The sequence below is a fragment of the Gekko japonicus genome, unplaced genomic scaffold (genome assembly GCF_001447785.1).
Source record: "Gekko japonicus isolate JY-2015 unplaced genomic scaffold, Gekko_japonicus_V1.1 scaffold820, whole genome shotgun sequence".
Classification (NCBI taxonomy): domain Eukaryota; kingdom Metazoa; phylum Chordata; class Lepidosauria; order Squamata; family Gekkonidae; genus Gekko; species Gekko japonicus.
This window is the reverse complement of record NW_015160861.1, coordinates 648,640-662,741: the sequence shown is the minus strand read 5'-3', so window position 1 is coordinate 662,741 and position 14,102 is coordinate 648,640. Positions and strand designations below refer to the sequence as shown.

The window sequence follows — 14,102 nt, the reverse complement described above, 5'->3', positions numbered from 1 at the left end:
TAAATTTTACCAGTGGCTTCATGTAGATGTTAAACAGCATGGGGGACAAGATGATGCCATGTGGGATCCCATAGCATAAATGTCATGGAGTTGAGCAGTAGCTCCCAAGCACCACTTTTTGGAATTGGCCAGTCAAGTAAGAGCAGAACCAGAGAAGCACAGTATCCCCCACTCCCCATTCAACTGACCTCTCCAAAATAGTACCATGGTTGACAGTATCAAACACCATAGAGGTGCAGGAAAATCAACAGGGCTGCACTCCCCCATCATTCTCCCAGCAAAGATCATCCATCTGGGCAACCAAGGCCAAGGTTTTCCAGGTCTACATTTTCAGGAGTCTGGGATAAAAGCCCCTTCACAACCCAGAAAAGCTGTGCTGGACAGCATTGCACAGATGCAATGTGGTGGAGAAGTGAGCTCTTTTTGCCACCATCATTGCAACCAAGTAGGCATGATAAAGTGCTCTTCTTCATGCTCGGTCACATTCACTTGGAGTTTTCCTCCACCTGCGCGCCAACTGTCTGCCCAACCAGTTCATTGCTCCAAGCTCTTAAGTAAACCAAAAGCATTCTGGGCTCTGCAGGAGGATACAGGGTGCTTCAGTTTGATCATATCTGCAGCCCAGGTAATCTCCATACTCTACCGATTGACCAAGGTTGCTCATTGGAGGCTAAGAAACTTGCAAATTACAGAATACAAACATGGATGATACCTGATGGTTTTATAACCTTGGTCTTTTTAGTTATCTGGGATGAATTGTCTGAATAACCACAGTAAGGACTGAGTATGGTATGCCTGAAAAACCTATTATGAACCTAGAAATTGTATAAAGAAGAGTCAGTTCTAGAATATGTAACAGAGAATAAGAGAGGAGCATGAGACTGTTTTGGTGGTTATAACCTCATATTCTGTGTTCCACCACTTTTCAGCCTCTATACTAAAAGCCTATTTCTCCCCTTTGAAGTAAGGTGAAAGGGGGCCTTCATTATATTTGCTCAACTGTGTTTGCTTCTGTTTTGTTCTGCACCCACTGCTCATCACTACATCAGCAGCTTTCTGTATCAGAATACATAACATGTTGTCTCTGCTTAGCCGTTATCTGCTTCCATACCTTTTTTCAATTTGAGCCTTTGTCTAAATTCATTCTAAATACACTTCCTTTTAATACTGTCTTGATTGAATGCTGTATACCTGTAGTGCAGTGGTCTTCAAGATTTCCAGGATTCACTTGTAATCCCAATGTTAATAAGCCAGTGACCAATGTTATGGAAGGATCCTTTCTACCACTGAGTTACCTTGTCTCATTGCCCTGCTCCTCCTTTCCCTGTGTTTGTGCAAGTGACAGGAGGTGTGGTACCCTTGTTCAGTACAGACAAAATAAAGTAGCCAAACCAGCCTGTTCTGCAGAGGCTCAGTACCCAGCTGATGGTCCTTGACTATCAGACTGCAGTAGTGGAGGCATTCCTTCAGTTTATCCAGGATCCTAGAAGACTCTGACTGCAGTCTAATGCATTGCATATCTTCCACTGAAGTGGTCTGAGAGCATCTGGGAAGTAGAAGCTATATGCTTGAATGGATCTGAAGATTATAAACTGTCCAGTGCTGATTAGATGTCATAACCTGTCAAGACTTGGTATCTAATATTTCTCAGGATGATAGCTCATAGACACAAAATGGTAAGGAGATGTAGTAGGGGGGCAGAGGAAGAAGGTAACAAATCTTTGGGTATAGTTAGAGAAACTGCTCCTCCACTAATAATACCTTTTAAAAATCAGGCTTAAAAAGATGTTGTTGGATATGGAACTTCAGACTTCTTCCTGTCAGTTTTTCATCAGCTAGTTGTCCCAATAGCCCTTATGCAAGGTTGCACAAGTGGGGGTCCTGTTTCTAAATAATGGCCACTCCCTTTCCCAGGCTCTGTCATCCATGGAACAATTTCACAATTTGGATCGGGACATTGAAGGTTCTGCCAAAAGATGGAAGAAGTATGTGGAGTCTGAATCTCCTGAAAAGGAAAAGTTTCCACAGGAATGGAAGAACAAGTCAGCTTTGCAAAAGCTGTGTATTATGAGAGCCATACGACCCGACCGTATGACATATGCTGTCCGGTAAGTTTTGTTCACAAGATGGTTGAGGTAAGGGAATTTTAAAGGTCCAGGCCTCTTCCAGCGATTTCCAGTTCCATTAGGATTCTTTTCTATGAGTGGGTGGAGTCTGGCTAGGGAACTCAGGCCTCCAGAGGGAGAGAAACAGAGCAAGAACAATTGCCTTAAACGAAAAGTATTTATTAACTCTAAAACCATACACAAGTAAAACTCAGTAGCATATATTTAACATCAGTACCCAATAGCATATAGAAAAATCTCAATACCTAATATAATGTACACTTTAGAAAGAACAAGGAATTCCTGGACTGTGGGCCAAGATCTCACTCAAGCTTACGTGGGGTGTTTGTCAAATAGCCCTGAACAAAGCCCAAAGCCTTTTTAAAATTCTCTTATCAGCCAATAGGACTCAAGGGAGGAGTCAATTAAAATATATAAAACTTGCCAAATACCAACAAAGTTGCTAATATGAATTATTGCCCATACATATTTTATTAACTGCAATGTCAAAAAGACCTAGACAGATATGTTTAGGCTTTGGAGCCTCACACTTGGAAGGTTGTGGAAGGTGAATTCAGGCAAATACATCTACAGAGCAAGGCTTTCGTTTTTACACAAAAGAGCAAAGGCTTATGGGACTTCTGAACCAAGAAACCAAAGTCAGTTATAGCAAAACCTACATAGCATAGAAAATCAGAAAGGCCCAGTCTCATGTAACCCCAAATTCTTCAACAGCTGATCTGTGCCTTTTCCATTAAAAAAACCCCATGAAGTTGTGAACAGAATGTCCAAGAAATACAAAATGATTCATTGAACAAGGGCTTAAATGTCTTGATCTTACACAATGATATTCCTGGCTGAGAATGTAACATTCTTAATTCTACCGTGCAACCCCCTACTTCCCGACTCTCCACCTAATCAGAACAGACTTGATCAGTGATGTCAATTTAACCTCAGCCACTCTCAGGATTGATTGCCATATACAGGATACTGATGATGCAGACTCATTCATGGTGTCCCAGCCTGTCTCTTTTTCTCTGCCATAAATAACATTTCAATGTATCTGAAGAAGTGTGCACGCACATGAAAGCTTATACTTAGAATTAAACTTTGCTGGTATTACAGGTGCCACTGGACTCAAACTTTGTTCTGTCTCTACTTCTTGTTCAGGCATCAACTTTTTGATAACCATTCTTAAACCCCCAAGAGATGCCTGTGTTAATCTGCTGCAGCCAAAACAATAGCTTATGCCACAATACATTTGTTAGTCTTTGAAGTGCTGCAAGACCTCCGGATAAGCATGCTGCCGCAGAGCTTTATTTATAGTACATTTGTAATCGGCACAAATATGAATGGAGCCGTCTGACTTTACTGGGGTCACAGTGGGTGTTTCCCACTTGGCATGGGAGACTGGCTCTAGTACACCTTGGGCAATTAACTTGTCCAGTTCCTCCTCAATGTGGGGTCATATGAAGAATGGGACTGTCCGAGCCTTCAGTCTGATGGGTGATACTGTAGGGTCTAGATCAAAAGTCACTGGTGGACCCGTATATTTTCCCAGGGACCCCTCAAAAACAGCTGGGAACTCCTTGCAGATAAAGTCTAAGTCAGAGTGTAACACTTGGTTAACCCCTGTCACAGCTATGCCCAGGGCATTGAACCAGTCCAGCCCTAGCAAACTGGCCCTACACCCTTCTGCTACCAGGAGCTCCAACTTCCCCTGGAATCCCTTGAATCGTACCGCAAATGACGCCGTGCCTTCCACTGGTATGCGCCGGCCCTGGAAGTCAGAGAGATGTACTCTGCTGGGCCCCAGGCGACGTCGGCTCCTCTGTGGGAACAGCTTGTGCAGTGTCTCGGTGGAGATGACCGTCAATGCTGACCCGGAGTCAACCTCCATCTCGCACAGCTCCCCATTGAGCAGCATGGTGATTTTCCTTCTAGTCCGCGCCTCGGTGTTCAGGACGGTCGCAGCTTCTTGAACAAGTGGTTTCAGCTTTATTGAACCAGAACAAATCAACACGAAAAACCATAGGAGCCTGAGCTCCTTTTAAACATCCTGGGCTGGGAAAGCCACGCCCAGGTGAACTGTAAGAATCAATTATATTAACACGATAAAGGGAAATCACTGTTGTTCCTTCCAGTCACAATCCTTAGCTCTGATTGGCCTGTTGACAGATGCAGCCAATCAGAACGTGCACGCTAGGATACCAGGCTTTAATATACTGTATCTGAAGCATAGGCATGCAGTAGAAAACATAATACATAACAGCCCCCCTCTGGAAGCCTGGCTGCAACTGCAGCCCTTCCCCCTTCCTCCTTACGAGGAGGCAAAGACGGCCCTCCTGAAGCATGCTGTTGGTTGCTTCGGGTAGGGCCGAATAAGGCAGTGCAATCCTAAACAGAGTTACAGCCTTCTAAGTCTATTGACTTCAGTGGACATAAAAGGGTGTAACTCTGCTTACAATTGCACTGCCAGTGAATCACACTAAAATTAAACTTCAGGCAGGCTTATAAGAATATTACTGGCATTTAAAGGAAAGCAAAAGGTCTCTTGCTCTATCAGGACTTTGTTGTTCATCATTCTATAGGACAATCCTAAGTAAAGTTACACCTGTCTAAGCTCAGTGATTTCGAAAGGCTTAGACTGGAGCAATTCTTCATAGAATTGACTGTTGGCTGACATTTGATAATGTCCCACAGCCTGAAAGTTCTGATTGGCCAAAAAAATATTTCCCTGTAACATTACTCAAAAGAGCGAGAGTTGGTATGCCACAGCCTCCAGCCCTAATAATCCATTTTGGCCCTCTGGCAAGTTCTGTGGATATAGATGCTATTTTATCTCTGGTCTCCAGGATGGGAAACTGGAAACCAGAAATCAGTCAGACCCTAAGACTTCTAGTTGCTGTCTCCTAGTTTGAAATAACTCATCCTCAGTCTATATTATGTACTTTAGATCAGTTTCACCTAAATTATGCTAGAACTGCCTGTTTTTATAAATGTATTGCCCAGAATTGATCTGAATGTTTTCTGAAAATGAATGCCTTCAATAATATCTTCTGACAGAGATTTTGTGGAAGAGAAGCTGGGGAATAAATATGTGGTCGGAAGATCTCTGGATTTTGCAACATCATTTGAGGAGTCGGGACCTGCAACCCCAATGGTTTTTATCATCTCACCTGGAGTTGATCCCCTGAAGGATGTAGAAAAGCATGGTAAATAAATTGCATCAGCTAAAATTTTTTTAAAAATGACAGCCCAGCATGCTATGATATTATTTCATGAGAAGCTTTTGTTTACTTTAGCCTGCACATAGATTATAAGTGTGATGAGCAAGGACTTTCCCATGAAGCTGGCTGGATTTTCATTGCATCATAGATTTTTGAAAGGGCCCTACATGCGGGCTTCTGTTCAGAGGGGCATAGTTTCCTTCTGGGTTTGTAAATAACAAGAATGAGCTTACATTCCTCTCATTTAGCTTGTATCCGAACAGCTTGTAGCATGCTTCTTGCTATTTCACTCAGTGCTTCTGTAACTGAGGTGTGTGAGTCAAACTCCATGTGATGCTCATTTACAGATGCAGGAAGCTGAAGTCTGGCCCAAAAGGTTATGCAGGGGGCAGAGGGCACACCTCTTTTCCTATGAGCTAGTTTTCTTATCAGAATTTTCTGAGCTGCTTTTTGCTCCACAAAGGAAAAGAGGTGAGTATCAGTATGCAGGACCACTGACAAAGGCGGACTGGGGGACAACATTTGGGAGGCCCAAGTCCGCTGGAGGGCCCTTGCATCCAGCTGAACATCTTTCCATTTATTTTTAATGGGACCCAGGGAAGTCTGAGCACAGTAAAAGGCACTCTGTTATCAGCTAGGCTTCCCTTTCTCCAAGACTGAAGCAAACTTGCCTCTGATCATGCTAAACCCATCAACTAGGATTACTAGATGTCTTCTTTTGGGCTCTTTTTAAAAAATTGATGAAAATGTCCTTTTGGGGGTTGGAAGGTTAGGAATATTCCTAGTAAGTAGCAATTATCACAGCATAAATAGTAGTGTTATTTAAAATGAGGTTTGTCATAGTCAGGGGTCATTTCCTAGAAAAAGAGGTGCAGGAGCTCATTTGCGTAATTCATTTGCATATGCCACACCCCATCTGGGGAAGGGAAAGAAAGGCATTTAACCCCCCCCCTTCCCCTGAGTTTCTCGACAAAAGCGGAGAGGCTCAGGGGAAAGGGGGAGCATGTCTGTGGTGGGCGGGCTGGAGAAGGGGGGGCAGGGAGGCAGACATGCCTGCATTCCCTGCCCGATTTTCTCCAGGTGCCCTGCAGCTGCTGGGTACCTAGAGAAGACCAGGCAGGGAACCCAGGCATGTGTAGGCATTTCTTTCCCTTCCCCCGAGTTTCTCCGCAAAATGTCTGCCCACCTCCCCTTCCCTTCTCCAGCGGGAGAAGGTCATAGTGATCACTTATTTGAAGTAGTCAGTCAGGAAATATGTCCTCTTTTTTGCTTTTTAAAATATGGTAGCCCTACATCAACTAATCCAGCAATGGGGCAAGACAAACAACCCTGGCTGATGGCTGCTACACTGTTGGCCTGCAGCCTGCTAACCAAGGTCATTTTCTATAATGGTCTAGCCTTTCTCTCTTCCTTTCCTTGCACTCAGCTCAGCCAGATCTTGTGAAGCAGTAGTTAGAGTGTTGTCGCAAGATAAAACAATCTTTCCCTCTCTTTTCCTTAATTTCTCTCCCTCTTTTCCACACTTTTTTCATTCATTTCTGTCTCCCTCCACCTAATACTTCTGCCCTCCTCCACCCTTTACATGCATGGTAATGGAACATTAATCTGTTTTAGTGGTTATACATGTGGAAAAGAAGTTACAGTTCCCTGTTCAGGCACTGGATTGTTAAATCCTTATTGTGATGATGGAAGATCTAATAGCTCTTTGTAAAGGCTACTTTACTGTATTTATTTATTTATAAAATAGGCTTTTAGACTGCCCTCCCCTGCAAAACAGGGTTCAGGGCAGTGTAGAACAAAAAAAGCACATTAACAAATCAATCAACAATTAAAACAATAAAATAAGTACAGCAATTAACATTGACTAGATGGTGCTAAAACTCCAAATTGCACCACTGGCCCACAGACGAGAAACAGAGCACCAGGCAAGATGGAAACTGTCGCTTCACTCAACCAAAGCCTGGTGGAACATCACTGCCTTACAGGCCCTGCAGAACTGCATTAAGTCCTGCGGGGCAGAGATGTTATTCAGCAGAGAACTCCCCCCAGAGTCCCCAACCTTGGAGAAATGAGGTGAGCCACCCCACGAACTCCTATGTTAGTGAGGCAGTGAGTCAGGAGGTCATGATCGACCATGTCTAATCCTGCTGTAAGGACAAGCAATAGCAGCAGCACCAACCCGCCTTGGTCCAGCTGCCTGTGGAGATAATCTGTGAGGGCAACCAGTGCCATCTGAGTCCCATGGCCAGGGCAGAAGCTGGACTGGAATGGATCCAGCGCTAATATGTCCTCCAGGAAACTCTGGAGCTGTTCTGCCACTCCTCTCTCAATTACTCTTCCCAGAATCAAAAGATTTGAGACTAGGCAGTAATTAGAATTAGGAGCAGTAATTAGGCTGGATGACCATCTTTCGGTTATGTTGTAGGGCTATCTTTCGGCTATGCTCCTGCAGAGTGCAGGGGGTTGGACTAGATGACCTGTAAGGTCCCTTCTATCTATAACATTCTATGATAGAAGGATCTATAGGCTCCAAAGATTGTTTCTTTAAGAGCAGTACTACAACAGCCTCCTTTAAATCCTCAGGGATTAAATGATATGACAAATGATGTAATTTTAAAAGTATCATTAAAGATTTGATTTATAAGAAACTAGGAAAAAGGCCTGTTGTGGAAATAAATACAATGGCCTCTAGAAAGAGGCTCTGGGCGGGTGCCCCGGCCTTGGACACTCAGTGTCAATTTGCTGTGGCGACCTCAGCAGGGTATAATGACACTGAGTCCACCATTTTCTCCAGAGGAACTTATCTCTGCTACCTAAAGAACAATTGTAATTTTGAGTGATCTCCAGCCCTCACCTGGAGACTGATAACGATGGTTCCCCAGAAGGGAATAGTTGGTTTGGAGCCTATGGCTTTGTACCTGTCTGAGGTCCCACGCCTCCTTGAAACCTCACCCTCTCCAAGCTCCATCCCTCACATCTTCAGGAATTTCCCACCTGGAGTTGGCAACCCTATCTTCTTCCCAACCAATCATCAACCTAACTTTATTTTCCCCTCACTCTTCAGCTTTCCACCCCCCACACACCTGCAGCCTCTCCCGTGCTCTGAAGCCCTGACCGCGACATCCCTTTGGCTGTCATACGGGGGCCACCTCAGCAGCAGGGGAACTGATCTCTGCCATCTGGAAAGCAGTTGTAATTCTGAGTGATCTCCAGCCCTCACCTGGAGATTGGACACATTTTACCTCAGAAGAGCAAAACTGTTTAGAATGTTAGAGGCAAAAGCCAATCAAGTTGCATATGCAAACGACCTTTGTGTTCCGAGGCAGAGGCCAATGAGGCTGCATATGCAAATAACCTCTGTGTTCTGACTGGCTATGGGGGGGAGAGGATTAGCAAAATGTTTAGAATGTTGGAGTCAGGACTCAGGCAAAGCAGCCAGTGGATAGGGAGACCCTATGAATGACAGATCAGAGAGCAAACTGATTTTGGAGCATGTGGAATGTTCTAGAGAAGTGCCACCACCATTCGGCTTTTATTTATAAGGGAGATAACATACCCAGTCTTTCTCCCCTGTGGGTACCCAAAGCTCCATTGTTCTCCTGTCCTCCATTTTATTCTCACAACAACCTTGTGAGGCAGGCCTGGTTGACAGTGTGTCACCCAGCAACCTTCCATGGCTGGTTGGGGATATGAGTATTAGAGACACATGACCAGTGTTCCCTCTAAGCTGAGTTAGTGTGAGACAGCTCACAGTTCTTTAGCCTCCGGCTCACACATTTTTGTCTTTGCTCAGGAAAGACGGCACCAGAGCAAACTAATTGATGCAGTAGCCAAATCACCTGTTCCTAACTTTAATGCCAGTAGCTCACAAGGTAGCATTTTTGCTCACAGGACTCCACAGCTTAGAGGGAACATTGCACATGACAGGTTGCTTAAAAACTTATAGAATCATAGAGTTGGAAAGGATCTCCAAGAGCCATCTAGTCCAACCCCCTGCACAATGCAGGAAATTCACAAATACCTCCCTCCACCCCCAGTGACCCCTGTTCCAAGCCCAGAAGATGATACAAAAAACTCTCCAAGATCCCTGGCCAAACTGGCCTGAAGAAAAATTGCTTCCTGACCCCAAAGTGGCGATCAGCATTTCCCTGGGCGTGTAAGAAAGGGCCACAAGAACTAAGCACTGATGTAACCCTTCCTGCCCTCCCTCTCATGAACTGCCTATGTCCACACAATCAGCATTGCTGTCAAATGGCCACCTAGCCTTTGTTTAAAAACCTCCAAAGAAGGAGAGCCCACCACCTCCTGGGGAAGCCTGTTCCACTGAGGAACTGCTCTGTTAGGAGGTTCTTCCTAATATTTAGGTGAAAACTCTTTTGATCTAATTTGAAGCCATTGGTTCTGGTCTGACCTTCTGGGGCAACAGAAAACAACTCCACATCATCTTCTATATGACAGCTGTCAAGTACTTGAAGATGGCTATCATATCACCTCTCAGTCGTCTCCTCTCCAGGCTAAACATACCCAGCTCCTTCAACCTTTCCTCATAGGACTTAGTTTCCAGACCTCTTACCATCTTTGTTGCCCTCTTCTGGACACGTTCCAGCTTTTCTATATCCTTCTTAAACTGTGGTGCCCAAAACTGAACAATATACTCTAGGTGAGGTCTAACCAGAGCAAAGTGATACCATTACTTCACATGATTTGGATACTATACAGCCCAAAATCACATTTGCCTTTTTATCTACTCTCTTATTACATGTTGTCTGTCCTGAAGATAATCTGGTTCAGGGAGTTCCTGTTACCTTCATTTTTGGCACTATAATTTCCATCATCATTCTGGGGTTCGTGGCCAGTTTTCCAACATGTAGCATTATTTTCTGAGTTATGCCTGCCACAGAGACCCTTCGCTTCAGTTGCAAATAGCACGAGGTCTCACTCAGGCTGGGATTTTCCAATGCCTTTCAATTTTGGCCATGGAACTCCCACAATTATCCTGAAGCGGGTGGCCAATTTTGAGTCTCCTTGCTTTATTCTCTGATGAGTTGTACCTGTCAATGTGGTGTAGTGGTTAAAGTGTCAAACTAGGAAAATCCAGATTCAAATCCTCTCTGCCATGGAAACTTGCTGGGTGACCTTGGGCCACACTTTCAGCCTAACCTACCTCACAGGGTTGTTGTGAGGATAAAATGAAGGCGAGGAGAATGATGTAAGTTGCTTTGGGTCCCCATTGAGGAGAAAGGTGGGGTGTAAATAAAGTAAATAAATAAACAAACATGGACAGACAGGGCAATTCTTTATCACTGTAAGTTCATGGGAACAGCAAGCCAAGTGATTTGTTCATTTTGTTATAATATTTGGTTTGGATCAGGGTCACATGGAGGGGGGTAGATGAAATCTTTGTCTGAGGGCTGATGGTGGCTCTCAGCAGGCCTGCCTGTATGTCCCCCCCCCCCCGCTGGCTGAAAAGCAGATTGGAGAAGGTGATTTCAATAAGAAAAATGGCAGGCAGAGAACACAATAAGAATCCTGTTTCCCTTTCAACAGACCTGTGATCCTGACTTCAGTTTCCTGCAACTACTTAAAAACAGTGGGAAAATTTCAAACAATTAAGCATAACCTGTGGTTTGGTCTTGATTCAGACATGCATAATGTATTGAAAACTCACAGAGATGGATGTGATGGTGATGAGATGATAGAATGGCAGTTTTTACACAGGATATGTCAAATTTTAGAATTCTCCCATATGAGAATTGCACACAAACAAACACACACTTGTCACATTAGAGAGTTTCCAATATTTTCTTTAATGAAACATCTGTATACTAATAGCCAAGAGTCCCTTCTGCATATGGATACTTATTTCCACCAACAGAGGGCTCACTCTCCCCCAAAAGGTTTTTCTACAGACTCAGGAGACTCTGTCAGTCTGCAGAAAAATCTAAAAGGTTAAAAAAAAAAAAAAACACCAGGGAGGATTCAATCCCTCCCCAATTCCTTTTGAAATGGCCCGCACAGGGATCTACTTCAGGCCCCACCACATTGACAGTGAGAGATTAGAACATTCAGGTGGGGGAGGCTTCTAAACTTGTTATGTCAGTAAAGGGGGGTCCAGTCTTGACAAGGGTTGCCAGTGCCAGGCTGGGAAATTCCTGCAGATTTTGTGGTGGAGTCTAAGGAGGGCTAGATTTGGGGAAGGGAGAGGCCTCATCTGGATATAATGCCACAGAGTCCAGCCTTCAAAGTAGCTTCCAAAGCAGCCATTTTCTCTCTGCTGTCTAGAGTCCAGTTGTAATTCTGGGGGGTCTCCAGGTTCCACTTGGAAGTTGGCAACCCAAGGCCTGGGAGCAGTCTAGCAGGAGATGGGGGGGGGGGGAAAGTTGCCAGATCACTTGCATGACTCAGCTAGGCTTGGCTGCTTGCAACTGCTTGCTGCTTGCAACTGCTTGCAGCAGCCACCCTAAGAAAGCGGGGTGATTTTGGACCAGTCACACACTTTCAGCCTAACCAACCTCATAGGGTTGTTGTGCAGATAAAAAGGAAGAGAGCATAATGTAAGCTGCTTTGGTCCCCACTGTAATTTTTCCTAGGTAGAGGCTGTGGGGGAGGGGGATGGAGGCAGAAAGCTGAAGACAGAGCGGCAGATAAAGGTAGGTTGACTGTTGGGTGGGAAGGAAATAGGGTTGCCAAGAACAGGTTGGGAAATTCCTGGACATTTGATGGGTGGAGCCTGGGGAGGGTGGGATTTGAGGAGGGGGGGAACTTCAGACATATAATTCTATAGACTCCATCCTCCAAACCAGTTATTTCCTCCACATGAGCTACCATTGCCAGCCTCCAGGTGAGGGCTGGAGATCACCCAGAATTATAACTGTTGTTCAGATGACAGAGATCAGTTACTGAAAAGTATGCAGACGGAGAGTGATTCAGCTAAGCATACCTTTATTTAGTTCAGGACAAAGACAACTGACCAGCTCGCAGGCCGGTTTATATGCATTCAGAAAACCCGCCACCAAGTACACCTAAACACACACCCTACTCCCGATAGGCTATTTACAGTAACCGGGCGACCATTGGTCTCCCGGCTGGGAAGCTAACCCTTTTGATTGGGCCGGCTAGGATCCTTCGGATCCTTTGTCTTTCGACTGAAGCTACAGATGAATTGTGCCTGGCCAGCCCGGGCAAGTCCGGGCATGTCAGGCTGAATACATTACAGTTACCCTGGATAAAATGGCTGCTTTGGAGGGTTGAGTCTATGGCATTATACCCTGCTGAGGCTGCTTCCCTCCCCCACCCCCAAATCTCCAGGAATTTCCCAACCTGGAGCTGGCAGCCCTAAGGTGAATTGATCTCTGTAGCTGGGAGATCCGTTGTGAGTCTTTGAGAGCTGCCACTACTGCGGGGGGGGGGAGGAAGCAGGTGGGTGCGTGGGAACACTGCCAGCACTGCCAACACTGCTGCTGCTGCTGTGCAGGGTGGGGGAGGAAGCAGGCAGGAGGCTGGGAGAGTGATGGGTTAGAAAGAGGGAGTGATGGGGTGGGGGCAGAAGGAGAAAGAGTGATGAGGTGGGGAGGCAGAAAAACAAAGAATGATGAGGGGGCAGAAATAGAGAGGAAGTAACATGCATGACAGAGAGTAAGAAAGGGGGGGGAGAAGGGAGAAATAGTGTGAGAGAGGTAGGAGGAGAGGGGAAGAAGCAAAGGTGTGAAGAATGGGATAACCATCCCACAAGTTTCCTGTGGGTCCCCATTTGCCAACACATGGCACCCATCTGCAGGTACCTAACTCTGCAGATCATGGCTACATCAAAGCTAAACAGATCTTTCTTCAAGGTTGGGGGACTCCCCAAGTTTGTAGAAAAATCTGAATTTTATATATACACACACACATATACATACATACACCAGCCTGCTACCTGTACTTCGCTACGGTATTTATGTTCCGTAAATCCAGTTATAATACTGATGATGCGAAATTTGAAATGTGACATTTGTTGTAGGAATTCTAACAGAGAAGATTGTAGTGTAAGAAATGAAGTGAGACATAATGTACTTTCCCCCCCTCTACTGAAGGACCTCTCTCTAGACCACACTGGTGGTTCTGCCCTCAGACTGGACAGTGTAGGAGGGGGAGGGGGGAGGAGTATTAGAAGCCACTGTGGAGGTGGGGCTGCACCTGACAGACAACCTCCTGTTAGGTGTAGGAGGTGGTAGGAGTGTGTTGGAAGCCACCCCATCTCCTCTCCTACACCTGACAGGCAGCTGCCTGTCCAATGTAGGAGGGAGAGGGAGGAGGAGTATTAGAAGCCAATGTGGAGGTGGGGCTGCACCTGACAGACAACCGCCTGTTAGGTGTAGGAAGTGGGGGGAGTGTGTTGGAAGCCATCAGAAAGGCTGGGCCAGCAGCTTTGCTTCACCTCAGAGGTGGTTCTTGGCTACTCGTGATTTCCTCAACTGTCATTAGCTGTCTTCAGTCCCCTGTAACTGTAGGCTTTTTTTAAACCTCAGAACGCTGAGGTCTACAGCTGACCATGTTCAAGAATGCTTTGTGGCTCATACCCATTTCATCCAGATAACAGCATAGGATCCATACTTCAAAGGTTGATTTTGACAGGAGGATTCATTATTCAGATACAAATGAGACATTTGTCTTCTGTCATTTCAATCTCAAGGTCCTAATGCATACCTGATAAGGCTGCTACAGCCTGTATGCATCATTGATATGTGGGAGTGGTGTTCTCCTTACCTTGATCATCTTGATAGTTCAT

At 45.2% G+C, this 14,102-nt stretch overlaps 1 protein-coding gene across 1 annotated transcript in view; it reads left to right on the top strand.

Annotated features, from left to right (window-relative positions):
• LOC107119417 (dynein heavy chain 9, axonemal-like) overlaps positions 1-14,102 on the top strand; it is a 115,729-nt gene that overhangs the window by 26,633 nt on the left and 74,994 nt on the right. Inside the window, exons 4-5 of the mRNA XM_015421885.1 lie at positions 1,915-2,108; positions 5,172-5,320. Of these exons, the coding sequence (XP_015277371.1) occupies positions 1,915-2,108; positions 5,172-5,320 (343 nt within the window). The remainder of the gene's footprint in view (positions 1-1,914; positions 2,109-5,171; positions 5,321-14,102) is intronic.